This window comes from Zophobas morio, unplaced genomic scaffold (assembly GCF_036711695.1).
Source record: "Zophobas morio isolate AGI-343-1 ecotype UQ-CSIRO unplaced genomic scaffold, CSIRO_AGI_Zmor_V1 ptg000021l, whole genome shotgun sequence".
In the NCBI taxonomy this organism is placed as follows: Eukaryota; Metazoa; Arthropoda; class Insecta; order Coleoptera; family Tenebrionidae; genus Zophobas; species Zophobas morio.
Genome location: NW_026972126.1, coordinates 25,187,527 through 25,215,427, shown reverse-complemented (window position 1 = coordinate 25,215,427; position 27,901 = coordinate 25,187,527). Strand labels below are relative to the sequence as shown.

Genomic DNA, 27,901 nt, shown 5'->3' with positions numbered 1-27,901 from the left:
GACAAGTGACAGCCGTCAAGGTCACTCCGTTGCGGTTATGTCACTCAAAATTTGAATAAATTCGGGCCGAAACGCCGCGAGAATGGCGATTTAGACGCGGGCGCGTGCCTCCGGTGGACAATTTCGGTGCTCGGTGGTGGTGACAGCCGCGCCAGCCCCCATGCGAACATAACCTCAACCATGCGATAAAATGGAAACGAGCGTGGAAGAGGCGGGTCTGGGCACGCGGGAGGCGCTGCGGAAGCTGCATTTCGAGATCGAGGCGGTGTTGCAACAGCTGAGGATCGCGCAGAAAGCCAGGTGGGTGCGGAGCGTTGTGGGGTGTCTGGACTCTGACTTGTCGTTACAGGAGGACGAAGTCGTGGATCCGGGACACGTTTCACCACGCGAGCCAGCACAGCACCATCAACTGGGTGTCGGCGGGGTTTCTGGTATGGGTGGTGGTCGCACTGTTCGTTGCAAGTTTGATCGATAATAGTTTTTTCTTGTTGGGGGAGAGTTTGCTCATTGTTGTTCTTTTGGTGTGTAATGTGTCGTTGGAGTTGTATAATAATAAGCTGCGGCATGAGGAGGTCCCGAATCGGGTTAGAGCGGTTCTGGAGAAAATTAAAAAAATTGCTACGACGGTTCAATGGGAGGGGAAGAACTACCCCAATTTGTGTTCGCCGTTTTCGCCTTGCATCACGTTGCAGTGGACTTACAGGGATAACAAATTGGTGAATTTGCCGTGGGCGCTTCTGGTGAAAGACGACGTTATTTTGGTGCGACCGGGGCAACTGAGTCCTGGTTACTGTGAGGCTATTGATAAAAGCTCAGAGTTTCCGCTGCTCCACGCTAAGGAAGTCTACTCCCCGTCGCTTCAAAGTGCCAATGAAATTTTCAGTGCCCCTAAATCCAGAAAACCTCTAGAAAACAAAAAGTACCGCCTGTTGGAGACCCCCTACCTAAACAATTTACGAATTTATCTGGAGCAAGCTCTAGACCGCCCTATTACTCTTCTGAACCAACAAAGACACCTCGTTATGATTAAAATCATCGAAAGATTTCTGCTCCCCATGACTTTCTTCGGGGTTTTGCTGGTGAATTTGTTTCGATATTTGTTTCCTTTGGGACGGAGCACCTCCTCCGAGATGTTTCTGGTAGTGCCTGCAGCCACCATCCTTCCGTTGTTACCGCTCATTTTTCCAGTCGCTTGGAACTTGTTGAATTATTTCGGATTGGCGCGTTTTCAAAGCATTTTAGATATTTCTCGCCACATCGAAACGGCAAGCGACAATCCGCTGGAGGAAGACACCGAGGACACGACGATCGACCACTCCGAACTGACGTGTCGACGACAAGAGTTGTGGAAGAATTTCGTTTCAATCATAAAAGGAAAACCGGAGCTTTTGGTCCACTCGGCGAATATTTTGCACGTCCTGGGCACCGTTACGGTAAAAACGGGTTCACATTTAAGTAAATTTGGTTGAAATTGAATTTATAGGCGCTTGGGTGCGTCGACAAAAAGGGAATCCTCTCCTGGCCTAACCCTACCGCCGAAAAAGTCTTCTTCCTCCATAATAACGAAACCGTTTCCCCTTCGTCCAGTCTAGGCAACGTCGGCGACTTGTCAGTGGACGCAGACAGCGCAGGCGGGACTCCGCACCACTACAGTTACGAAAGTCCCAGTACTTCGGTCGCCGAAGTCCTAGATCTCACCCACAACCACAGCGAGCCTTTCAAGCTACATTTCGACGACCAGGAGTGGCAGCAGTTTTTGTCTTCTTTGAAGCCCTTAGGGCTCGCGATTCTACTAAACACGTGTAACGTGGATACTCAGGTACGACAAGAACTCGGAGCGGTTTCAGATCTAGTAGTGCTTTTTTTCTAGGAACACTACGCAGCTTTTTGTTCCCACATCACCTGTGAAGCTATTTATAACGAAAATTTAATTCCAGTGACTAATCGAAGATGCCTTTGTGAACTAGCTAAAGAAATCGGTTTCGTGGACCAGGCGCAGAAGATTTTTGCCTTAGAACAGCAGCTTTCGACTTTTAGGCACTTGGTAGGGTAATTTGATTGTAAATAGTAGAGGCGATAAGCTCCACCCATTGCCACGACCACTTAACTGCACTCCTCACTACCTGTGGCTACAAAAGCGAAGCCCCGCCCACCCACCCGTGTATCGTCGTTGTTTATTGGCTGCGCCTCTTGTTGCTTGTGATACACCACGCCTACTCCGCTTGCTTTACCCCCACTACGTTTTCGATTTCTCAATTTTTTAATTTCTCAGTTTTGGGATTTTTCAGTATTTCTGTCTTTCGACTTTTCCATTTTTGACTTCTGGATTTTTCGATGTGTCGACTTTTTACTTTTTCGATTTTTAAATTCGATTTCTCAATTTTTTGGTATTTTCATTTTTCAATATTTAAAATTTTAGATTTTTCGATTTCTCGATTTTTCATTTCAGTTCTTCGATATTTCCGTTTTTCATGTTTTCGAATTTTTCAAATGTTTTGATTTCTTTAATCCATCGGTTTTTTGACTTTCCGGTTTTAGATTTTCTGTTTTTCAATTGTCGTTTTCTCAAATTTTCGATTTTTCAAATTTGACATTTAAACTGTCAATTTTTCGAGTTTTCAATTAATCGATGTTTTGATTTTCCCATTTCTTGACCTTCGAGTGTTTCGATTTTCCTGTTCTTCAGTTCTTTAATTTTTTGATTTTTCAATTTTTCGATTTTTCAAAGTTTCTATTTTTCGACTTCACTTTTTTGATTTTTCAATATTTCAATTCTTCGGTTTTTCTATTGTTGACTTCTGGATTTTTCGATGTGTCTACCTTTTTTACTTACCCAATTTTTCAACTTTTAACTTTTTGTTTGTCGACTTCTCTATTTTTCGATTTTTCGACTTTTCGGTTTCTCGTTCTTTTGATCTTTCAATCTCTCAATTTTTTGAAGTTTTAATTTTTTTGATTTCTCGATTTATCTAGATTTGGATTTTTCGATATTTTGATTGTCAATTTCTCAAGTTATAAATTGCTCAATTTTTAACTTTTCGATTTTTCGATTTTGGCCTATTTCGGTTTCTCAATTTTTAGTATTTTCAAAATTGCCAGATTTTTTGGAATTTTCAAAATTTCCAGATTTTTTGGATTTTTGTAAAATTTCCAGATTTTTGGTATTTTCAAAATTTCCAGATTTTTTGGTATTTTCAAAATATCCAGATTCTTTGGTATTTTCAAAATTTCCAGATTTTTTGGTTTTTCAATATTTCCAGATTTTTGGAAATTTTTCAAGATTTCCAGATTTTTTTGAATTTTCAAAATTTCCAGATTTTTTGGTTTTTCAAAATTTCCAGATTTTTTTAATTTTTCAAAATTTCCAGATTTTTGGAATTTTCAAAATTTCCAGATTTTTTGGAATTTTCAAAATTTCCAGATTTTTGGAATTTTCAAAATTTCCAGATTTTTGGAATTTTCAAAATTTCCAGATTTTTTGAATTTTTCAAAATTTCCAGATTTTTTAAATTTTTCAAAATTTACAGATTTTTTTGGATTTTTCAAAATTTCCAGATTTTTTGGTGTTTCGAAATTTCCAGATTTTTGTAATTTCCAAAACTTTCAAAATTTCCAGATTTTTTGGATTTTTCTAAATTTTCGGGATTTTTCTATTGCTCAATTTTCGACTTTTTAGGTTCTCAGTTTTGGGTATTTCAGTTTTCGGATTTTTCAGGTTTTCCATTTTTCAGTTTTTCTTTCATTTTTCAGTTTTTGGATATCTCAGTTTTGGGATTTTTCAATATGTCGATTCTTCGACTTTTCGATTTTTGACTCCTGGATTTTTCGATGTGTTGATTATTTTACTTTTTCGATTTTTCAATTTTTCGATTTTTAAATTTTATATTTTTTAATTTTTAAAATTTTAAATTTTTCGATTTCTCGATTTTTCAGTTCAGCTCTTCGATATTTGAATTTTTCAAGTTTTCGAATTTTTCGATTTCATCATTTGATTTTTCGACTTCCCAGTTTTAAATTTTCTGTTTTTCAATTGTCATTTTGTCAAATTTTCGATTTTTTAATTTTTCAAATTTGACTTTCATAAATTCTCAATTTTTCGATTTTTCAATTAATCGATGTTTTGATTTTTCCATTTCTTGACCTTCGAGTGTTTTGATTTTCCTGTTCTTCAGTTCTTTAATTTTTTGATTTTTCAATTTTTCGATTTTTCAAGGTTTCTATTTTTCGACTTCACTTTTTTGATTTTTCAATATTTCAATTCTTCGGTTTTTCTATTGTTGACTTCTGGATTTTTCGATGTGTCTACCTTTTTTACTTACCCAATTTTTCAACTTTTAACTTTTTGTTTGTCGATTTCTCTATTCTTCGATTTTTCGACTTCAACACTTTTCGGTTTCTCCTTCTTTTGATCTTTCAATTTCTCAATTTTTCAATTTTTCGAATTTTTAATTTTTTTGATTTCTCGATTTATCTAGATTTGGATTTTTCGATATTTTGATTGTCAATTTCTCAATTTATAAATTGCTCAATTTTTAACTCTTCGATTTTTCGATTTTGGCCTATTTCTGTTTCTCAATTTTTAGTATTTTCAAAATTGCCAGATTTTTTGGAATTTTCAAAATTTCCAGATTTTTTGAATTTTTAAAAATTTCCAGATTTTTAAAATTTTTCAAAATTTCCAGATTTTTTGGATTTTTCAAAATTTCCAGATTTTTTTGGTTTTTCAAAATTCCCAGATTTTTTGGTATTTTAAAAATTTCCGGTTTTTGGAATTTTCGAAATTTCCAGATTTTTTTGAATTTTCAAAATTTCCAGATTTTTTGGTATTTTTAAAATTTCCAGATTTTTTGGATTTTTCTAAATTTTCGGGATTTTTCTATTGCTCAATTTTCGACTTTTTAGATTCTCAGTTTTTGGATATTTCAGTTTTCGGATTTTTCAGGTTTTCCATTTTTCAGTTTTTCTTTCATTTTTCAGTTTTTGGATATCTCAGTTTTGGGATATCTCAGTTTTGGGATTTTTCAATATGTCGATTCTTCGACTTTTCGATTTTTGACTCCTGGATTTTTCGACGTGTTGATTATTTTACTTTTTCGATTTTTAAATTTTATATTTTTTAATTTTTAAAATTTTAGATTTTTCGATTTCTCGATTTTTCAGTTCAACTCTTCGATATTTGAATTTTTCAAGTTTTCGAATTTTTCAAATGTTTCGATTTCTTAATCTTTTGATTTTTCGACTTCCCGGTTTTAAATTTTCTGTTTTTCAATTGTCATTTTGTCAAATTTTCGATTTTTTAATTTTTCAAATTTGACTTTGATAAACTCTCAATTTTTCGATTTTTCAATTAATCGATGTTTTGATTTTCCCATTTCTTGACCTTCGAGTGTTTCGATTTTCCTGTTCTTCAGGTCTTTAATTTTTTGATTTTTCAGGTTTTTGATTTTTCAGTTTTTCGATTTTTTAAGGTTTCTATTTTGCGACTTCACTTTTTTGATTTTTCGATTTTTCAGTTTTTAGATATTTCAGTTTTAGAATTTTTCACTATTTCAATTCTTCATCTTTTCTATTTTTGACTTCGGGGTTTTTCGATGTGTCTACCTTTTTTTTCGATTTTTCAATTTTTGGATTTTTAAATTTTAGATTTTTCAATCTTTTGATATTTTAATTTTTCAATATTTCTTAATCTTTCGATTTTTCGACTTCCTGGTTTTAGATGTTCTGTTTTTCAATTTTTCGATTTGTTAATTTTTCATTCCCGATTTATCGAGATTTGATTGTTCTAATTTTCGATTTATCAATTTTTTCAATTTTTTATTTTGGCCTATTTCGGTTTCTCACTTTTTCCAGTTTTCCATTTTTTCGTTTTTTGATTTTTCCGCTTTTCCAATTTTTCAACTTTTAACTTTTTGTTTGTCGATTTCTCTATTTTTCGACTTCATCACTTTTCGATTTCTCATTCTTTTGATCTTTTAACCTCTCAATTTTTCGAATTTTTAAGTTTTTTGATTTCTCGATAAATATCGAGATTTGGATTTTTCGATATTTTGATTGTCAATTTCTCAATTTATAAATTATTCAATTTTTAACTTTTCGACTTCACAATTTCTTGATCTTTTGATTTTTCTATTTCTCGGTTTTTCGATGTATGTATATATTTTGCCTTTTTTTCGTCGAACATTCGAAAACTTAGGAACGCGAAAAATTGAAAACTCAAAAACCTGATGAATAGAAAAATTCGAAAATAGGAAAATTAAAGAATTGATAAATTGAAAAATCGAAAATCCAACGTTGAAAAATCAAAAAATCAAGAAATCGAGAAATGGGAAAATCAAAAATTCGATGAATCGAAAAGTTGAAAAATCACAAAACTGAAATATCGAAAAATTGACAAATCGAAAGTTGAAAAATCGAAAATTTAAAAATAGAAAAACTTTAAATACCTTAGAAATTGAAAACTTGAAGGATTAAAAAATTGAAAAATCGAGAAATCGGGAGTCAAGAAATCGAACATCGAAAAGTCGAGAAAGCAAGAAATTGAAAAATCAAAAAAATCTATGAAAAAGTCGAAAAATCGAAACATCAAAAAATTGGAAAATCGAAAAACCGAGAAATTGAAAAATTGAAACATTGAGAAATCGAAAAATTGAAACATCTTGAAATCGAGTAACAGAAAAAAAAATAAAAAAAACAAAATTCAAGAAATTGAAAAATCTCTAAACTGATTCGCCAAAAATTGGGAAATTGAAAAATCGAAACTCGAAACGCCGAAAAATCGAAAAATTGAAACAATGAGAAATTGAGAAATTGGAACATGGAGGAATCGAGTAATCGAAAAATCAATAAATTAAAATAGACAAAAAACCAAAAATTAGTACATAATTATTAAAAAATAATAAGAAATAAAAAATTGAAAAGCTGAAAATTTTCAAAATTTAAAAGCCGGAAATCTGAAAAATAAAAAAAGTGAATTATCTGAAACCGAGAAGTCGAAAAATCAAAAGATCGAGACATTAGAACATCAAAAAATTGAATATTCTAAAATTTATAAATTGGAAAAATTAACAAATCAAAAATCTGATTTTCGATTTATCAGTTTTTCAATTTTTTATTTTGGCCCATTTCGGTTTCTCAGTTTTTCCAGTTTTCCATTTTTTCGTTTTTTGATTTTTCCGCTTTTCCAATTTTTCAACTTTTAACTTTTTGTTTGTCGATTTCTCTACTTTTCGATTTTTCGACTTCATCACTTTTCGATTTCTCGTTGTCTTGATCTTTCAATCTCTCAATTTTTCAATTTTTCGAATTTTTAAGTTTTTTGATTTCTCGATTTATGGAGATTTGGATTTTTCGATATTTTGATTGTCAATTTCTCAATTTATAAATTATTCAATTTTTAACTTTTCGATTTTTCGATGTGTCTATATTTTGCCTTTTTTTCGTCGAACATTCGAAAACTTAGGAACGCGAAAAATTGAAAACTCAAAAACCTGATGAATCGAAAAATTCGAAAATAGCAAAATTAAAAGATTGATAAATTGAAAAGTCGTTTTTTGATTTTTCCGCTTTTCCAATTTTTCAACTTTTAACTTTTTGCTTGTCCATTTCTCTATTTTTCGATTTTTCGACTTGTCGTTCTCTTGATCTTTCAATCTCTCAATTTTTCGAATTTTTAAGTTTTTTGATTCCTGGATTTATTGAGATTTAGATTTTTCGATTTTGGCCTATTTCGCTTTCTCAATTGTTCGACTTTTCGACTCCACGATTTCTTGATCTTTTGATTTTTCGATTTTCCAGTTTTTCGATGTTTCGATTTTTCAGTTATCCGGTTTTTTACATTTTTTCGATTTTTTTAAGGTTTCGATTTTTCGATTATTAAATTTCTCGATTTTTCGATTATTTTATTTTTTCATTTTTTTTCTCACTGTTAATATCATACAGTGTATCGAAATCAACCACAAAAATTGTCACTAAAAACATTTAAAAATTCATACAAAATAGAACACAGTGTTTCCAACACATTTTCTCGTCAATGTCAATAAGGGTGCTTTTGCAAAATCAGCCTGAATGCCGCATCTATATTAATCTATGGTATGTACCGCCTATTCCGCTTTCTTTACCCCCCCACTACGTCCCTTTTTCGGTTACCTCGGCAAGCTCCGCCCCTTGGCGTAACGCCAAACCAATGAATGCAACTACATGCAACCACATACATCTGCCTTTCACCCCGCCCCTGATTACTCCTTTCGCGCAAACCCCGCCCCCTGACCAATCACTTCTTTCAGCAACCCGAAATGGTACGCCGCGACAACAAATACGCCCGCTCCCTCCACCTATCGACGAAGCTCAAATTCCCCTTCCCCCACATGTTCGCCGTGATAGTGAAAGAGCTGAGTAGCGGCTCGGTCCAACTACTTTCCGAAGGCACGGCCGATATTATCCTCGATTCGTGCGTGGACTACTGGGATGGTCACGATCTGTGTCCTCTCACACATTCCGACCGGAAAAAAATCCAGGATTTCTACCAGAGGAGCAGTCTGACGGCCTACTGCACGGCTTTCGCCTACCGGCCTTTGAATAAATGCATCAGCAGTAAGGTCAGTGGGGTGTACTTGGAGCTGCCGAGTGATAGTAGACACCTCTATATGAACTACCGGAGTCCCACTCCGGTTCATTGGGACTGCAAGAGCGTGCTAGAGCCGAAAATTAAGACTCCGTTGGGGCAGTTTTATAGCACTGGTAACGTTAAAAGTTGTTGAGTGTGTCGAGGGGTAAATCAATGTCGTAGATTCGTTGTTGTACAACGACCCGCCTTCTTTGGACGTGTCTGACGCCGAGAGCTGCTTCCAGATGCAGTGCAATCAAGTATTTATCGGGATGGTGACCATGCAGTACCAGGCTCTGACCGACATGGTAATTATCGTTGACGCTTAGTCGCAATAAGTCGGGACTCAGTCGGGTCCTCGTCTCGCTCCAGGTCCAGCTGATCGAGCAGCTGGAACGAGCCTGCATCCGCTTCGTTCATTTCAGCAAGGAGAACGAGCTTCGCTCGCGCGTCTTCAGCGAAAAAATGGGTCTAGAAAGCGGCTGGAACTGCCACATTTCGCTCCTCAGCGAACGCAACAGGTAAATCCCGGCCCGAGTAAAACCGGTCGTTCTATCATCGCTTGATAATCTCACCTTTCAGTTGCAGATTCTTTTATTTTCTTACTGTTTTCATGTTCTCTCTTCACCTTGACTAATCTCTGTTCACTTAAATGTTTGTGTGTTTTATTGTACTAATTGCTGGGAGGACAGACGTGATAGTGGACAAGCGGAGAGTACTGTTATTACCAATCCTAGGAGCGAGAGACAGAGACGGTTGTCGCAAAGTGCTCGCAAGCTAACACCGCATCACGACGAAAAGTCGTGTTTGCTCTCCGATAGGTACTGGAAATAGAATTTTGCACAGTTTTACGAGTCAAGCCGCATTTCAAAGCACCGAAAGGGCGGTTCTCTGTCTCGAGAAACGCCTACGTCATTCGTGGCCACGCCTCCGGCACAGAGAACCGCCTTCTCATACACACCCGCATGCACATCCTGCCGTTCATCCATAATCATACACACACCGGTTTTGAAATGAGGCGTAACGCAATTGGGGGTCTTGTAGCCTTGCAGCGGGGATTCTAACAGCTTTGTGCTTCGCGGTTTTGAACCAAGCCACTCCCCCAACTCCGCCTTTCTAACTAATTGTCTGACCTTAGCAACTTGGAGTCGTCGCGTACGATGAGTTTCTCAGCCCCTAGTGCTATCAACATGGAACACTCTGTGGTCAAATTCGACACTGAGCAGGAGCGTCTGAATAAAAACTCGAGCGACCAGAGTGGCGTCTACTCGACGAAATTAGCGAGTCACGACAGCGTTCAAATCCACAACGAAATCAACACGTCGCACGACTGGCAGTCGCTGAGTTGTTTGACGGACAGCACGGAGCAGAGCGCCCCCATTAACTTCGACATGAGCAACAGGGTATTAATATAATAGCATTGTTTAAGTATATTATAGTTGGACAACCTAATACAAATTTTACTTCGCCTAAATAGTGAGCTTTAGGACAATACACATCCACTACGAAGAACTAACCCATTTCGACCATTGGACTTTACAACGAATAACTGAACAAAGTTCTTGAACATCTTAACGATTCAATACATAATGTTCCCGAATCACAAAATTTACGTTTCAAATTGTATTATCAAATGGTAAAACACTCACCAAAATTTGTCACGAACAATGAAATGACGCAATCTCCAAATTTTACAATACTATATCCCCCGTTTACGGTTTATGCATCCGTGTCGAGTTTTCACCTTGGACCTCAAGATTTTTGGAAAAAAATCAACATTTTCCAATTTATAATGTTATTTAAATTTTAAAAAGTAGCATAGTCCTGATCTTCTGACTTACACCTAAATACGCTATTGGGATTTTTCGGCTTGTCGATTTCTCGATTTTTCAACTTTAAATGTCTCAATTTTTCAATATTTCAATTTTGGGCTTTTCCGATTCTTCTATTCTTGAAATTTTGTATTTCACGATTTTTTTATTTTTCGATTTCTCAATATTTCGATGTTTCAATGATACGATTTCTCAATTTTTGTCCTCTTCAATTTTACAGTTTTTAAATGTTTCGATTTTTCAAATTTTCACGTTTCTAAATTTTCAGTTTGCCGATTTCTAAGGTATTTTTTTATTTGTCCATTTCTGGACTTCCTAAAGTTTCGATTTTTCACATCTTCAAGTCTTCAATTTTTCGATTTTTTAAGATTACGATTTTTCGGTTTTGCTTTTTTAGATTTTCGATTTTTCAATTTTCCAATTTTTTGAATATTTCTTTCAGTTATGAGATTTTTCAATATTTCAATTTTTCGACTTTACGATTTTTGAATTGATGGATTTTTTTTGATTTCTCGATTTTTTACTTTTTGGATTTTCAATTTATTGTAAACTTTAGATTTTTCAATTCTGCGACTGTTTAATGCTTCGATTTCTCAATTTTTCAACTTTTCGATGTTTTAATATTTCATTTTTTTAAATTCTAGCTTTTTCGATATCTCGAGTTTTCAGTTCTCCACCCACTCTTCATTTCAATGACTGCTCCTAATATTGTTCAGTCTTATCTTACCAAGTGCTAGCCCCGCCCACCCACCTTCTATTTTCTTAGGGCTATGTCATCTGCCAAAATTAGTTTTATCTTAGCAAATTCTAGGCCCCCCCCACCCACCCTCTATTTTTCTAGAGGTTGTATGATTTGCCAAAATCAGTCTTATCTTATCAAGTACTAACAAAAAATGAAAAACTGCAAATTGTAAATCAAAAAATGAAAGAAATGAACAACTGAAAAATTAAAAATTGAGAACTGGTAAAATTGCGGATCGAAAATTGCAAAATTTAAAAATTGAAAAAATTTAGTAAACATTAAATTGTACTCAAAATATGTAATCCTAGACTCTATTTATTTATCAATATAAAATCCAACTTTCGTTCTTCAGACTCAATAAGAATGAATGATGAAAGCAGAATAGGGGTAGGTGGGCGGGGTCACTTTTTACTTTGTTTTAAATTTTAGATTCTACAGCTTATCAAAATACGTCAGTTAAATAGAGAAAAGAGGTGGGTGGGGCTAAGTTCAGCTTTTTTTTTAAAGAGTCTTACAAGCAAGCAGTAGCCGCGCCCACAACCCACTCTTCATTTCAATGACTACTCTTAATATTGTTCAGTCTTATCTTAGAAACTGATAACCCCGCCCACCCACCCTCTATTTTCTTAGGGCTATGTCGTCTGCCAAAATTAGTTTTATTTTAGCAAATTCTAGACCCGCCCACTCACCCTCTATTTTTCTAGAGGCTGTATGATTTGCCAAAATCAGTCTTATCTTAGCAAGTACTAATAAAAATTGAAAAGCTGAAAATTCTAAATCGCAAAATGAAAGAAATGAATAACTGAAAAATTAAAAATTGAGAACTGGTAAAATTGCGGATCGAAAATTGCAAAATTTAAAAACTGAAAAAATTTAGTAAATATTAAATTGTACTCAAAATATGTAATCCTAGATCCTATTTATTTATCAATATAAAATCCAACTTTCGTTCTTCAGACTCAATAAGAATGAATGATCAAAGCAGAATACGGGTGGGTGGGCGGGGTCACTTTTTACTTTGTTTTAAATTTTAGATTCTACGACTTGTCAAAATAAGTCAGTAAAATAGAGAAAAGAGGTGGGCGGGGCTGAGTTTAGCTTTTTTGAAAGAGTTACAAGCAAGCAGTAGCCCCGCCCACCTATTTAATTTCACTGACCACTCTTAATATTGTTCAGTCTTATCTTAGCAAGTACTAGCCCCGCCCACCCGCCCTCTTTTTCTTAAAGAGTATGTCATCTGCCAAAATTAGTTTTATCTTGGCAAAATTTTTCAATTTTTCGATTTTCCAGTTTGTCTTTTTTAAAATTTTTCGATTATTCATTCTTTTAATTTCTCAATTTATCGAATTCAGATGTTTCGTTGTTTTGATTGTTCAATTTCTCAATTTTTCAATTTTTAGCTTTCCTTTTCGGCTTCCGACTCCTCAATTTCTCGATCCTCCGATTTTTCGATTTCTCGAAGTCTGAGTTTTTGAATTTTTCGATGTTTCGATTTTTGGATTTCTCGGTTTTTCGATTTTTTTCTTTTGAGCATTTCAATTTCTGGATTTTTCAATTTTTCAAATTGAATTGGATTTCTCGATTCTTCAATTTTGCCATATTTTAATTATTCAGTGTTTTAAATTTTAGTTTTTCGATTTCTCGATTTTTTGACTTTTCAGTTCTTCAGTATCTAAATTTTTCAATTTTTCAAATTTTTGCGTTAAATTTTCAGATTTCTGATTTCTCAATTAATCTGTTTTTGATTTTCTCACTTCTCAAAGTTTCGATTTTTCAGTTCTTCAATTCTTCGATTTTTGGACTTCGCTTTATTGGTTTTTCGATTTCTCAATTTTTGGATATTTCTTTCAGTTTTGATATTTTTCAATACTTCGATTCTTTGATTTTTCCACTTCCAGATTTTTCAATTTTTTATTTTTGGATTTTCAGTTTTTTGTTTTTTATACTTCAGATTTTTCAATTTTTCGATTGTTTTATATTTCAATTTCTATATTTTAATTCTTCAAATTTCCGAATTTTTTAATTTTTTGAGATCTCAATTTATTGAGATTCGGATTTTTCGATGTTTTGATTATTCAATCTCTCGCTTTATCAATTTTTCTATATTTAAGTTTTCGATTTTTCGATTTTGGCCTATTTCGGTTTCTCAATTTTTTGATTTTTCGACATCGATTTTTCTATTCTTCGATTTTTTTGTCTTTTGATTTTTCGATTTCTCGATGTCTCAATTTTTGAATTTTACAATGTTTCGATTTTTCGATTTGTTGGTTTTTCGATTTTTTGCTTTTCGGTTTCTCGCTTTTTCGATATTTCGATTTTTGATTTATCCGATTTTTCAATTTTCCAATTTTTTAAATTCTCGACTTCTCGATTGTTTGATTTTTCAGTTTTTCGATTTTTAAATTTTAGATTTTCGAATTTTTATTTTTTTGATTTTTTGGTGTTTGGATTTCTCCATTTTTCAGTTTTAAGATATTTTAACTTTTCAATGTTTTAAATTTTAGATTTTTCGATTTTTCAGTTCTTCAATATTTTTTATTTTTCAAATTTTGACGTTTCTGAATTTTTAGTTTTCGGATTTCTCAATTAATCTATTTTTTTAAATTCCCATTTATCCACTTCCTAAAGTTTCGATTTTTCAGTTCTTCAGTTCTTCAATTTTTCGATTATTCAGGTTTTTGATTTTTCAATTTTTAGATTTTTTAAGTTTGGGATTTTTCGACTCTGCTTTTTTGGCTTTTCTGTTTCTCAATTTTTTAATTTCCTAATTTTTTGATATTTCGTTCAATTTTGTGATTTTTTAGATTTTCGATTTTTCAATTTTCCAATTTTTTGAATATTTCTTTCAGTTGAGATTTTTCAATATTTCAATTTTTCGACTTTACGATTTTTGAATTGATGGATTTTTTTGATTTCTCGATTTTTTACTTTTTGGATTTTCAATTTATTGTAAAATTTAGATTTTTCAATTCTGCGACTGTTTAATGCTTCGATTTCTCAATTTTTCAACTTTTCGATGTTTTAATATTTCATTTTTTAAAATTCTAGGTTTTTCGATATCTCGAGTTTTCAGTTCTCCTATATTTCAATTTTTCGATTTTCCAGTTTGTCTTTTTTAAAATTTTTCGATTATTCATTCTTTTAATTTCTCAATTTATCGAATTCAGATGTTTCGTTGTTTTGATTGTCCAATTTCTCAATTTTTCAATTTTTAACTTTCCTTTTCGGCTTCCGACTCCTCAATTTCTCGATCCTCCGTTTTTCGATTTCTCGAAGTCTCAGTTTTTGAATTTTTCGATGTTTCGATTTTTGGATTTCTCGGTTTCTCGATTTTTTTCTTTTGAGCATTTCAATTTCTGGATTTTTCAATTTTTCAAATTGAATTGGATTTCTCGATTCTTCAATTTTGCCATATTTTAATTATTCAGTGTTTTAAATTTTAGTTTTTCGATTTCGCGATTTTTTGACTTTTCAGTTCTTCGGTATCTAAATTTTTCAATTTTTCAAATTTTTGCGTTAAATTTTCAGATTTCTGATTTCTCAATTAATCTGTTTTTGATTTTCTCACTTCTCAAAGTTTCGATTTTTCAGTTCTTCAATTCTTCGATTTTTGGACTTCGCTTTATTGGTTTTTCGATTTCTCAATTTTTGGATATTTCTTTCAGTTTTGATATTTTTCAATACTTCGATTCTTTGATTTTTCCACTTCCAGATTTTTCAATTTTTTATTTTTGGACTTTCAGTTTTTTGTTTTTTATACTTCAGATTTTTCAATTTTTCGATTGTTTTATATTTCAATTTCTATATTTTAATTCTTCAAATTTCCGAATTTTTTAATTTTTTGAGATCTCAATTTATTGAGATTCGGATTTTTCGATGTTTTGATTATTCAATCTCTCGCTTTATCAATTTTTCTATATTTAAGTTTTCGATTTTTCGATTTTGGCCTATTTCGGTTTCTCAATGATTTTTCTATTCTTCGATTTTTTTGTGTTTTGATTTTTCGATTTCTCGATGTCTCAATTTTTGAATTTTACAATGTTTCGATTTTTCGATTTTTTGCTTTTCGGTTTCTCGCTTTTTCGATATTTCGATTTTTGATTTATCCGATTTTTCAATTTTCCAATTTTTTAAATTCTCGGCTTTTCGATTTTTAAATTTTAGATTTTCGAATTTTTATTTTTTTGATTTTTTGATGTTTGGATTTCTCGATTTTTCAGTTTTAAGATATTTTAACTTTTCAATGTTTTAAATTTTAGATTTTTCGATTTTTCAGTTCTTCAATATTTTTTTATTTTTCAAATTTTGACGTTTCTGAATTTTTAGTTTTCGAATTTCTCAATTAATCTATTTTTTTAAATTCCCATTTATCCACTTCCTAAAGTTTCGATTTTTCAGTTCTTCAATTTTTCGATTATTCAGGTTTTTGATTTTTCAATTTTTAGATTTTTTAAGTTTGCGATTTTTCGACTCTGCTTTTTTGACTTTTCTGTTTCTCAATTTTTTAATTTCCTAATTGTTTGATATTTCGTTCAATTTTGTGATTTTTCAGTTTTTCGATTTCTCAATTTTAACTTTTCAATTTTTAAATTATTAATTTTTTTCGATTTTTTGAGTTTTCAGTTCTTCTATATTTCAATTTTTCAATTTTCGGAATTTTTAAATTTTCGATTGTCCAATTTTTTTATTTTGATTTTTTTGTTTCTATTTCTCGATTTTACAATTTTCCCACATTTAAATTTTCGATTTCTAGGAATTATTGTGTTACAGTAGTCATCAGTCATTATTCATCAAGAACGATTATTGCTGTGCGTTAAAATGCCTACGTACTGATAAGCACGTACATACAAGAAGCATTTAAGGCTGTTTTAACTCTGCTACATTTAATTTTTGCGATTTTAAATTCATTTCTTGATGTCTAAATCGTATATATTTAAATGGTGATAAATATTTTGTGATAAAATGCATTTTAGTTTCAAAGATAATATGTATTTAATGATTTGACTACTCTTAATAAAAAAAATACGTAAGAAGATGTTCATATTGAATTAATTTGGTGTTCATAGTTTTGGATGATAACCCTAGTTATTCTGGAGGCAAATTAGATGACTTGTTACTTATTAATTAAAGCAGTGGTCGTTTAATTTCGTGCCTTTAAAGTTAAATTTTTGTTGACCTTTATTTGTTTTTGTGCAAATATACGTGCTACCACACACACGAAACAGGTATGCACTACATATATGTATAGTCTTTAACACGTACGTTTGCTTATTTTGTGACTGCTCCCCGTACAACGTACTGATTAATACGTCCCCTTATCGACATCACGTGCTTACAGACTATTTTTACCCCCTTTCGTAAGGTACCGCCACTTCATAGTGAAGCGAGTGAGATGTAAAATATATATTCATTCTTTTCTACATGGGAAAGTGATTGTCCGTATAAGTTGTCAAACTATAATATACTTAAACAATGATAATAGTTAAAGCGCCCCGCCCACTCTAACTCCGCCCCGTAGGCCAAACTCCCGCGCGGCATCGACAAGATCCGCCCCCACATCGAGCTAATCGACAACGTGCCTCTGCTAGTGTCGCTTTTCACGGATTGCACCTCCAGCGCCACCCGCGAGATGCTCAACATCATGCAGGACTACCACGAGATCGTGTGCGTCATGGGGTCTTCAGCCAACTGCGACAACGCCGGGATTTTCATGCAAGCCGACGCCAGCATCGCCGTAGACCCTCTCTTCCCCCAAGTGTGCCAGAAAATCCCGGGGTATAACCAACCGGTTACGGGGGTCTCCCCTGTGGATTTATCGCGCGACCTCAACTCCATCGCGTGCTCGCTCTGTCTCCGCCGCGACGACCCCGTGTCGTTCTACCACCTAGTGATGGAAGCGCGCCACTTCGTCACCACGCTGTGGAGCTCCACGCAATTCTGGACCTCGTGCTGCGTGATCATAGGGTTGATGCAGCTGCTGTCGGTCGTGATGATGCTGCCGCCGCTCTTCACAGTGGGTCAAGTACTATGGTTGACCTGCGTCGTGGTACCGTTGTTAAGCGTGTCTCTAATGGGGCTGCCGGTGGACCCAGAGGTGATGAAGCGGCCCCAAGGCAAGAACCACGTAGGGGTCAACTGGGATATCTGTTTTTTTATCGTGTGGTGCTACGGGGTTAAGTTTTTGCCCAGCGTGGTGGTCGTTGTGGTGGTTTTCGTGGGGATTCTGGGGGAGCACTGCGTGGAGTTGTGCGCCGTGCAGAACTGCACGTGCCAGGTTTTCTACCTGGGGGTGGAGTGGCGGGAGGATGCGTGGACGCTGGCGGCGGCGAGGCTGGTGGTGGTGTTTTTGGTCCTGCTGCATTTTGGTAAGTGGCGGGGGCGGCGAAACAACCACTAATTTGACGTTTCAGTGATTATTTCCATCGGATTCGTGGATAGGGATTATCTGATTTATAAGAGGCCGCCGATTAGAAATTATTTCTGGTTGATAACGACTTTTATTTTGTAAGTGGTACCCCGTATTATATATGTTACAGTTAATATCCGAAATACGTTATTATGCATAATAACTAGACATTTTAGGAATTATGCGTAATAACTAAACTTTTCAGTTATTATGCATAATACCTGAAACATTAGTCATTAAGCATATTGCCTAATAGGCCAGGGCCGATAATTTTTGAGAACAAAAAAATTTAGAACAGAATGATACCCATTGGAAAAGGAAGAAAATATAACAAAAATAAAAGGAGAAATAATTTAGGGGCGATCTGAGGTCGGGAAGTGGAAGAGGGTGAGCATTTAAGGGGACTCGCTAGACGAGGTATAACATTTTTTTGGTTTTTGTATGAAAAAATGATATTAATATAGATGTATCATACATCAAACTACAGCTTTTTTCATATTCTAGAGCGCAGAGACCAGTTCAATCAACTAAAAAAATATGGCTGAGAAATATCGTAAAAAAGCACCATTGTATGTTTTCTTTTCAATTTTTTTGAGTCATAACCATCATAGAATCGCTTGAAAATTCGCACATGGATAAAACATCACTTTTTACAGGGCGCAGAGTCATTAAATGTTTGTTAGTGGTACAATTTGTTTAAATAATAATGTGTTTATTAAAATCAAAATATACCACAAATTAATGCAAAATACGTCGAATAATTTTAACAGGAATATCATAGGAAAATTAATGATCTATTGGTTAGCACAGTTTTTGACAAAAACTAACAATTATTGAAAAAAATGGGTATCAATTCGACAGAATTTGAGCAGTTAGTTCAGTACTTTGCCGATAGGAGCGCCACTAAAATTTACGGAAGCGACTTAAACCCTTATCGCCTGCTCTACCATAAACTGATTGTTAGAGTTCTCGACTGATTTTTCTAATTTATGGCAAGGAACTCAGTTTTATAACAAGCCGCCAGGACCGGCCGTAGTAATCTATTGTTAAGGAAATTAACTTTTACGCAATGAGGTACTATCATGAAACCGAATTAAAACTGGGGAACTATAATATTTTTACTCCACTCAGGATCCTGAATTCAATACACATGATTACTAAAAATTCATTGTAATATTGTTGTTAATATATATTTTGCTTTCTTAATTAATAAAACTAATAAACATATTTATAATAATAATTAAAAATATATAAAATACAGCTTTTGTTTAACACGTATAAGTAGCTAAGTGTATCTACTACATATCCTAGAAAGGAGGTGTTTTAAAAAAGCCCTACGCCCAGTAACTTCTTCCTTCATTGTTTACTCGAAAAAAGTGCTCGTATATGTTTTCATTTGCCGAGAGATCATTTTCAAAATATATTTATAATAAAAATATGCAAGTCTTGGTGATGAAAAATGTACTCCTAATAAATTATTAAAGTACATACAAAAATAGAAACAAATTTTATTTATTTAAAAAAAAACTCTCGCAAAGGCAGGTTCCTCTTTCTTCTTGAATCAATTATTTCGGGCAATAATGCGCCAAAGTAAAGTTTATCTGCCATTTTTTTTGACATATATTTCTTCGTCTTTATAATTTTTTTCTATATTTATTCCTTTGGGTGTCCACACAACAAAATAAACTTGTGAAATACCCGTAACAAGCATTTGTCCCTGGACTTGAAAGTAGTAATCATGATTCTTTTTTTAGTTTCAATTCTCTGTCTGTCAATGTACAAACTTTGATTTTTTTTTCTAACCGCTTCTTCGGGAGACAAATCTTGCGATTTTGAAGGGCATTTAATTTCGACTAATGCACTCCTATCCTCTAGAACTATGTCTGGATTAGCAGCCAAGTAAGGAGATTGTTTTGAAATAAACAATTCACACCGTTCCGTTTTTATATTTTTATTTATTTCAAAACACTTGACAGCTTTTTCCTCACTTTGCTGTGTATGTATGACTTTTACCTCTAAATGTACTGTACAACAGATACTCCACAGTTTTAGCTATTTCTGTAGTCGGTCTAAGTTTGTAAATACGTCCAAAATTTGAAGCCGTAACCCTAATTTCTCTTTTTTTGCTAAAATGTGCCTGTTGCCTAGTGTCTGTTTGAATTTAGTCTAAATTCAAAGATAATTTTCTCAAAAAAAAACTCTTTGGCTGTCACAAATGTTTCTACATCCATGACAGGATTTTCTAAAAAATATTTAAACCATAATCGGAGTCAGAACCAGCATACGTAAATTTTTTTACGACATATTTTTTTACGAATACTTTGTCTAAGACGAGCTTGTTTTATAGACGAACAATATTTTTTTGTTATTAACCAAGACCGTTTTAATCACAATATATTTACTTATCCCCTCTAAAAAATTGATGACGTCACCTCAAAATTTTGCTGAATAAATCCTATCTAAATTGTATAAAATATGATGAGTCTCTTCTTGTGATTTATCATTCCATTCATGTTTTTTGGATTTGCATATACAGGATGACCCCAAACATTAATGAATGCGTAAATTTATTTTATTGATTTAATCAGGAACTACAGAACCCAATGCTTTGAAATCTTGCAAATGTTTTAAGGTTATAAAGAGCATACTAAATTTTTAGTCCAAATATATTTGCTTATCCCCTCCAAAAAATTGATGACGTCAGCTCAAAAGTTTGCCGTATAATCCTATTTAAAGTTTACAAAATATGATGAGTCTCTTCTTGTAATTTATCATTCCATTCATATTTTTGGATTTGCATATGCAGGGTGACTCAAAAAAATTAATGAAGGCGTGAATTTATTTTATCGATTTAATCAGGAATTACAAAACCGAATGCTTTGAAATCTTGGGAATATTTTAAAGTTATTATAAGCATGGTAAACTTTTGTTCAAAATGTATTTGTTCATCCCTCCTAAAAAATTGATGACGTCACCCTTAAATTTTGCTGAATAAATCCTATCTAAAATGCAAAAAATATGATGAGTTTGTACTTGTGATTTATCATTCCATTCATATTTTTTAGATTTTCTTAAGAGGTGGTTCAAAAAAATTAATGAAGTCAATTTATTTTATTGATTAAATTAAAGGCAACACTTATTATTAGAATTACACCCCAACCAACCCAATTTGGTAGACACAAAATTTGTTAAAGGAAAAACTCGGTTGAAACATAAGGGTAGCACGCTTATTTACATCGACTTTAACATTACAGACCTGCATTTGTTTTATGCGCTCACTTGGTTCCGCGAATGTGAAATAGACATGTTTATAATCAACCAATTGTGAATTTCACCGTCAAGAATTAAAATAAAACCCAATGTTTTATATAATAAGCGGAAGTCGAAGCAATAAAACCGATGGTCGTTTTGTTTACAGTTTCTCTGTTTGACTCTCACGTATGCTGTTACGCCTGTCATCTTAAATTAAGAATGTTTATACATACACGATTTTCAGTTGCCTCTGATACGTATACGTGAGTAAATTGTTTCGTTATTTTATTGATTATTACAAATCAATATTCAAAACGACCCAATTCATTTTCCCGAAAATTTGAGAATATAATAATTTTATTCTTAGTATTACACTACATCTATCCCAACTGATATACGTGTCCTTGCAAAAATGTTGATGACGTCATCGCAATTTTTTTTTAAATTCCCACTACAAAAATGTAATGAGAAACAAAACAATAGGCATGCAGTCGTCAAGTTTCCGACAGCGAGGGAAGTACTGTCTAAACTCTTTACCCCAATTTTTTTATTGCACATTAGTTTGTAAAAAATGAGCAGAGTAGGCGGTGTAAGAAAATAGGCGGGTGGGCGGAGCTAAGATTAATTTTGTGGGTTGGTTTTAGGCCGACGTAACCATAAAGAAACGTAGTGGCGGTAAAGAAAGCGGAATAGGCGGTACATACACTTGGAGGTGTGTCACAAGCAACAAAACAGGCGCAGCCAATATAAAACGAAAATGCACGGGTGGGTGGGCGGGGCTTCGCTTTTGTAGCCACAGGTGTTGTGGAGTGGGGTTAAGTGGTCGTGATCATGGGTGGAGCTTATCGCCTCTAGTATTTATACGCAAAGTACGCGTTACTCATAGAAAAATAAGGATTTTATAGTTAAGATCCGCCCCTCGGATTACGACGAATAAAAAAATTCATCAGAATTGAGATAGGGTGGGAGGGCGGGGCTTATACTTTGCCTTTTTTTTTTTTTCTTAATATACGTAGCCATCTTTTCACAACAAGAAACTTAGAACATTGCAAAATCGATATTTCCTTATACAAATTTTCCATTTTAAACATGTTTTAAGTTTCTTGTTGTGAAAACAAGTCTACACATATTAAAACAAACAGGCAAAATCTAAGCCCGCCCACCCGCCCTGTCTCTATTGTGATTATTTTTTTTATTCGCCGTGAATCAAGGGAGTGGAGCTTAACTGCAAAATACTTATTTCTTGACAAGAAATTAAAAACATGTTTTCGAGTATCGTGTTGTTCAAAGAATGCTAGTCATATTAGGAAAAAAAGCAAAATATAGACCCCGCCCACCCACCCCATCTCAATTGGGATGATTTTTTTATTCTTAGAAACTCAAATCTCGTTTAAAATGGTAAATTTTTGTAAGGAATTTTAGGCTCCGCCCCTAGGTCTGCCAACAATCTCGATTTTTTTATGTTCAATTTCTCGACTTTTCAATTTACCAATTCCTTAATATTTCTGTTTTTCAATCTTTCAATTTTTCCATTCATCAGATTTTTGATTTTTCGATTTTTCGCGTTCCCAAGTTTTGGAGTTTTCGAATTTTCGATATCTCGATTTTTTCACTTGTAGATTAATCGATTTTTAGATCTTCCCACTTCTCGATTTTCCCATTTCTCGATTTTTCGATTTCTCGATCTTTTCATGTTTTGATTTGTCAATGTTCCAATTTTTCGACTTTTCGTTTTTTGGATTTTTGAACTTTCGTTTCTAAATCTTTGGACATTCAAGTTTTAGCATTTTTCAGTTATTTTATTCGTCAATTTTTCGATAATTAAATTTTCAAATTTTTCCATTTTCCGATTGTTGGCGTTTCTAAGTTTTCGATTTTTCTATTTCTGGATTTTTGTACTTTTAGATTTATCATTTTTTTGATTTTTCTGTTTTCGAATTTTTCAATTTTTCGATTTCTCAGATTTTTGATTTGTTAATTTTTCCAATTTATAAATTTTAGAATATTCAATTTTTTGATGTTTTAATGTCTCGATCTTTTGATTTTTCGACTTCTCGGTTTTAGATGATTCACTTTTTTAATTTTTGAAAATTTTGATTTTTCAGATTTCCGGCTTTTAAATTTTGAAAATTTTTAATTTTTCAAGTTCTCCAATTTTTCGTTTTATAGATTATATCTTATTATTTTTTAATAATTATGTACTTACTAATTTTTCATTCTTTTGTCAATTTTGATTTATTGATTTTTCGATCACTCGATTTCTCCATGTTCCAATTTCTCAATTTCTCATTGTTTCAATTTTTAGATTTTTCGCTTTTTCGGCGTTTCAAGTTTCGATTTTTCAATTTCCCAATTTTTGGCGAATCAGTTTAGAGATTTTTTTTGGATCCGGATATACAGGGTGACTCAAAAAATTTAATGAATACGCAAATTTATTTTATTGATTTAATCAGGAACTACAAAACCGAATGCTTTGAAATCTAATGTGAAAAAAAAACATAATAGGCATGCAGTCGTCACGTTTCCGATAGCGAGGGAAGTACTGTCTAAACTCTTTAAACCAATTTTTTTGATTTTCCCATTTTTCCATTTCTCCATTTTCAAAGTTTCAGTTTGGGATTTTTTCACTGTTTCGATTCTTTAATTTTCCTTCCATTTTTAGGTTTTTCAATATTTCAGCTTTGGAATTTTGCAATATTTCGTCTCTTCAATTTTTCAAATTTTTGATATTGTGTTTTCTCGGTTTTTAAATTTTTCGATATTTTAATTTTTCAGTTTTTAAAGTTTTAGGTTTTTAGATTTCTCACTATCTCGACTTTTCGATTTTTTAGTTCCATGATTTTTCAATTTGTCGAATTTTTAAATTTTAGATTTTTTGTTCTCGACCATTCAATTTTCTGAGTTTTCAGGCTTGGATTTTTTTTGTTGTTCAATTCTTGGATTTTTAAAATTTTTGTTTTTTAAATTTTCCTATTTATCAACTTACTGGGATTTCAATGTTTTGATTTTTTGCTTGTTCAATTTCTCGATTTTTTGAATTTTTAGTTTTTTCAAAAATTTTCAGTTTTTCAATTTATGAACTTTACGATATTTCAGTTTTACGATTTTTAAATTTTTCTATTTTTCAGTTTTCAATTTTTGACGTTTCTAAATTTTTCGATTTTTCAATTTTTCGATTAACTGATTTTTTGATTTTCCCATTTCTCTATTTCTTGATTTTTCAATTCTTTCCTCAATTGTGATTTTTCAATTTTTCGATTTCTGGATTTTTCACTGTTTCAGTTTTGGATTTTTTCACTTTTCCGATTCTTCAATTTTCTTTCCATTTTTCAGTTTTTAAAGATTTCAGTTTTTCAGTATTTCAGTTCTGAGATTTTGCAATGTTTCGGTTCTTCAATTTTTCCACTTTTTGATGTTTCGATTTCTCGGTTTTTCAATTTTTCGATAGTTATTTTAATTTTTCAATTTTTAAGTTCTAGATTTTCCGTTAATTTTATTGTTTTCCTTGATGTTTTGATTTCTCGATTATTTGATTTTTCAAGTTCTCGGTTTAGATTTTTTGGTTTTCCAATTCTTCGATTTTTAAATTGTTTAATTTTTAGATTGTTCAATTTCTCGATTTATAGATTTTTCAATTTTTCAGTTTACCGATTTTTTTCATTTAAAATGTTTCAGTTTTTCAATTTTTCAATTTTGGTGTAATTTGAAAACGGTATCAATAATACATTTAAGCGAATAAACTAATAGACGGGCTTGACAAGCCTTGTTTGCTCTACAGTGTCTAAATTGTGTTTGAATAATATAATAGTCGTCTAGCGTTACCCCTTAAGGGTAGAAAACGGTTTATCACGATTTCCGGCAAAACTACAAGTCCTATCGAAAAAAGTTAAATGGCAAACTTCTAGGTAATAAAAGGATCTACAACTTTTGAATTTAGACTTTTTTACATAACCTCAAAATTTATGCGAAAAATTCAAATAACCGAGTTTTTGGTTTTTTATTTTTATCTCACACAAAAAAAAATTTTTTTTTTCACGAAATTTGGTGAAAACTTACCTGTTTATGTCCCAAACTCACTGTAATTTTTTTTATTCAAAATATTTATTTTTCCCCCTTATTTTCATTTAATATCGAAAAACCACCCTAATTTTCAATCGAAAATTCTCACGTCAAAATGTTTGCTTTTTTAAAAAAATCGGTGTGCTTTTTGTTCGTTGAAATCTCTACTTTCTGATGGTGTAAAAAAAAGTATACACAATTTTTTGTGTGAGATAAAAATAAAAAACCAAAAATTCGGTTATTTGCATTTTTCGCATAAATCTTGAGGTTATGTAAAGAAAGTGTAAATACAAAAGTTGTAGACCTTTTTATTACCTACAACTTTGCCGTTTAACTTTTTGCGATAGGACTTGTAGTTTTGCCGGAAATCGCGATAAACCGTTTTCTACCCTTAAAAGCTTACCCTCTTCCCCTTCCGGACCTCAAATCGCCCGTAAATTATTTTTCCCTTTATTTTTGTTATGTTTTCTTCCTTTTCCAATGGGTATCATCCTGTTCTATTTTTTTTTCACTTTTTACCATTTTCGAAGGCTTCGGCACTGGCCTATAACATGTCCAGCTGATTTCAAAAAAACGGGACAAGATGAGCAATTCAGGTTCTCATAGATCAATGAAAAGCAATGGGAATATGACGTTTATATAACTGTAATTTGTCCCTTTTTTTTAAATCAACTGTACATGGGATATGTAGGGGAAAGTGAGGTAGGGTGGGTAGGTTTTTGGAAAATATTATGCATAATTCATGTTCCTCTGAAAATTTCAGTTATTACGCATAATTCCTAAAATGTCTAGTTATTATGCATAATAACGGATTTAGGATATTAGCTGTAATATATACATATAATTTCGTTTTTTTCCAGAGTACTAATTCAAAGTATTCATACAATAGTAAATTATTATAATTTAAAAAACAGTACTGACGAGAATCAAAGGTTTGACATGCCGGTTTGGGTCATTATTTTCGCGGCAGTCTCCCCTTTTTTGGTTTTAATAATTAACGAAATTATTAAGCAACAGGAAATAATGTGAGTTACAAAATTATAGTGTGTTAAATTTTCCAACGAGAATTTTGTTCCAGGGCGAACAAAAGATTCCGAAAACGAGCCCGACTGGACTTCGGGACGAAGCTAGGGATGAACTCGCCGTTTTGAAGACTACAAGCCAAAATATATTTTTATATTTTAGGTGTAAACATTACATTAAGACACAATGTGACTTCTACAATACAAGACTGGACTGTTTTTAAGTCATTTTAAATAAAGTGTTGATTTTGAACGTACTATTTTATTATCACACATTTAACAATAAAATTAAAATCGATTCAATCTAGTAAGATTAAAAGATGAGTAATACTAGAAGAAACTAAAATAAATTAATAAAATAAAATGCACTCAAGTAGTTGAGCAAAAGGAGCCATAAGAACGCGGCCAAGCATTATTAGAGTCGCTAGAATAGTTAAAATGTGATGCAAATAAAAATCGAACGAAGAAAATCGTCTATCCTACTCTTAATTAATTGACTCGTCGCTAGTTTAGCAAGTGAACTACACCTCAGAGTGCTCGTAATTTCTAAAATTGTCATTAAAACTCAATGTCACTTTGTACTTCACCAGTCAATTAAATTCCAAAACAAAGACTCCTCTTTAAAATCGTTAAAATAAAATAGAATCCTAACTAAGAAATATTGCACGAATCTCAGGGATTCTCCGGCAAATCCAGCACCTCCGAAATAAACGAGGAAATATCGGTGTTCATCTCCTTGTGCGTGACAAGGAAACTGTGATTCAACAACTGTTCGTAGTTCGACCTATCTGTGTACTTTTTCTGCAAACATTTCGAGATGAAGTCCTCGAACTCGGCCGTGAACTGGCCCGGCGGCAGCCGAGGGGGGTCGTCGGTCACCACCTGCTTCAGCTGCTCGAACGGGGAGCCCCACTTCGGATAGGGGAACTGACCCGTCGCCAACTCAATCAGCGAAATCCCTAAACTCCACACGTCCGACCGGATGTCGTACTGGGAGGGATTCCCCTGGGGGTCTATCCTCTCGGGCTACAAATCAATTCAAATGCGAAACACAGAAAATCACAACCACAACAAAAATACAACTGTCAATTTATAACAAACCGACGTGATCTAGACACCTCTGACATGAAATGTCAAAAGCGCCATCTGTCGACTTGTTTTGAACTCGAACGACAGTCGTTATTTTCGTTTTTTTTTAACAAAATTTTGGAAACTTACAGCCATGTATGGTTTACAACCAGCGTCTATGGTCTTGGCGATGGAATCCACGAGGTAGCCACTAATACCGAAGTCGCACATCTTCACCGACCCTTGTTTATTTATAAGTATGTTTGAGGGTTTGACGTCCCTGTGGATGACTTTCAACTGCGAGTGGAGGTAGTGCAACGCGCTGACGACCGCAAACGTGATTTTACCTAAAAAAACGACCCGTAACACTCGTAATAGTGGACTTTCACCACCCCCTAACCTAACATATTTTCAGGTATCCTGCGTCCGTGCCTGTACACTTTCATGTAAAACTTATCCAAGCTCGTGTCCATCACCTCCATGCAGATCCACACGTCCCCCTCGCGAAACAGCGCCCCGTAGAACTGCACCGTGTACGGACAGTCGCTGCTCCTCATCGAAATATCTAAGTCAGTCAACAGTCTCTTCTGCTCTTGCGTATTTACAGTGGCAGCGATGCGCTTAACAGCCATGATTGTCCCGCTCGGGACGTGCTTCATCTTCTCCACGATCCCGTACGCCCCCCTGCCCAAATCTGCGATTTTCTCCAAGTCGTCGGCTTCCACGTCGAACGTGCGCTCGCCGATGGTTATTGTCGTGCGTTTGTCGAGGTTAGCGGGGGCGATTCTGGAAAGGTAACGCGATTATGGATTTTTATGGCGGTTTCGGGGTCAAGAGCGCTTACATTGGTGGCGGGTCCTCGACGACGTGGAGCTTCAAGGGGGTCTTTTTCTTGCGTCCGGGGGCTGCCATGGTCGC

The 27,901-nt window shown here is 33.6% G+C and overlaps 2 protein-coding genes across 3 annotated transcripts; one reads left to right on the top strand and one right to left on the bottom strand.

Moving 5' to 3' along the window:
• On the top strand, positions 1-26,168 carry LOC135132349 (transmembrane protein 94). 2 transcript variants are annotated; one of them, XM_064060418.1, is made up of 13 exons: positions 1-300; positions 350-1,433; positions 1,484-1,819; positions 1,871-2,044; positions 8,283-8,736; positions 8,786-8,910; positions 8,975-9,123; positions 9,295-9,423; positions 9,741-10,005; positions 16,695-17,541; positions 17,587-17,680; positions 25,754-25,918; positions 25,972-26,168. In XM_064060418.1, exons 1-13 carry the CDS (start codon positions 191-193, stop codon positions 26,042-26,044), a joined length of 4,005 nt encoding a protein of 1,334 aa, XP_063916488.1. In that variant the 5' UTR covers positions 1-190; the 3' UTR covers positions 26,045-26,168. The 2 variants fall into 2 exon arrangements, with proteins under 2 accessions (XP_063916488.1, XP_063916489.1); XM_064060419.1 differs by lacking the exon at positions 9,295-9,423.
• Positions 25,754-27,900, bottom strand: Lic (licorne). Its single transcript, XM_064060423.1, has 4 exons — positions 27,828-27,900; positions 27,384-27,769; positions 27,134-27,330; positions 25,754-26,941 (listed from the first exon to the last, which is right to left on the bottom strand). Exons 1-4 carry the CDS (start codon positions 27,893-27,895, stop codon positions 26,588-26,590), a joined length of 1,005 nt encoding a protein of 334 aa, XP_063916493.1. The 5' UTR covers positions 27,896-27,900; the 3' UTR covers positions 25,754-26,587.
• Between the last annotated feature and the right edge of the window lies 1 nt (position 27,901).

Bases quoted from the DNA above. Each gene is read 5' to 3' on its own strand.
- Lic (XM_064060423.1), bottom strand. From the start codon at position 27,895: ATGGCAGCCCCCGGACGCAAGAAAAAGACCCCCTTGAAGCTCCACGTC. The intron at 27,770-27,827 runs GTAAGCGCTCTT...TTACCTTTCCAG, and splicing joins GTCGAGGACCCGCCACCAAT to AATCGCCCCCGCTAACCTCG. The intron at 27,331-27,383 runs GTTAGGGGGTGG...TCGTTTTTTTAG, and splicing joins GATACCTGAAAATATGTTAG to GTAAAATCACGTTTGCGGTC.
- LOC135132349 (XM_064060418.1), top strand. From the start codon at position 191: ATGGAAACGAGCGTGGAAGAGGCGGGTCTGGGCACGCGGGAGGCGCTG. The intron at 1,434-1,483 runs GTAAAAACGGGT...TTGAATTTATAG, and splicing joins ACGTCCTGGGCACCGTTACG to GCGCTTGGGTGCGTCGACAA. The intron at 10,006-16,694 runs GTATTAATATAA...TCCGCCCCGTAG, and splicing joins ACTTCGACATGAGCAACAGG to GCCAAACTCCCGCGCGGCAT.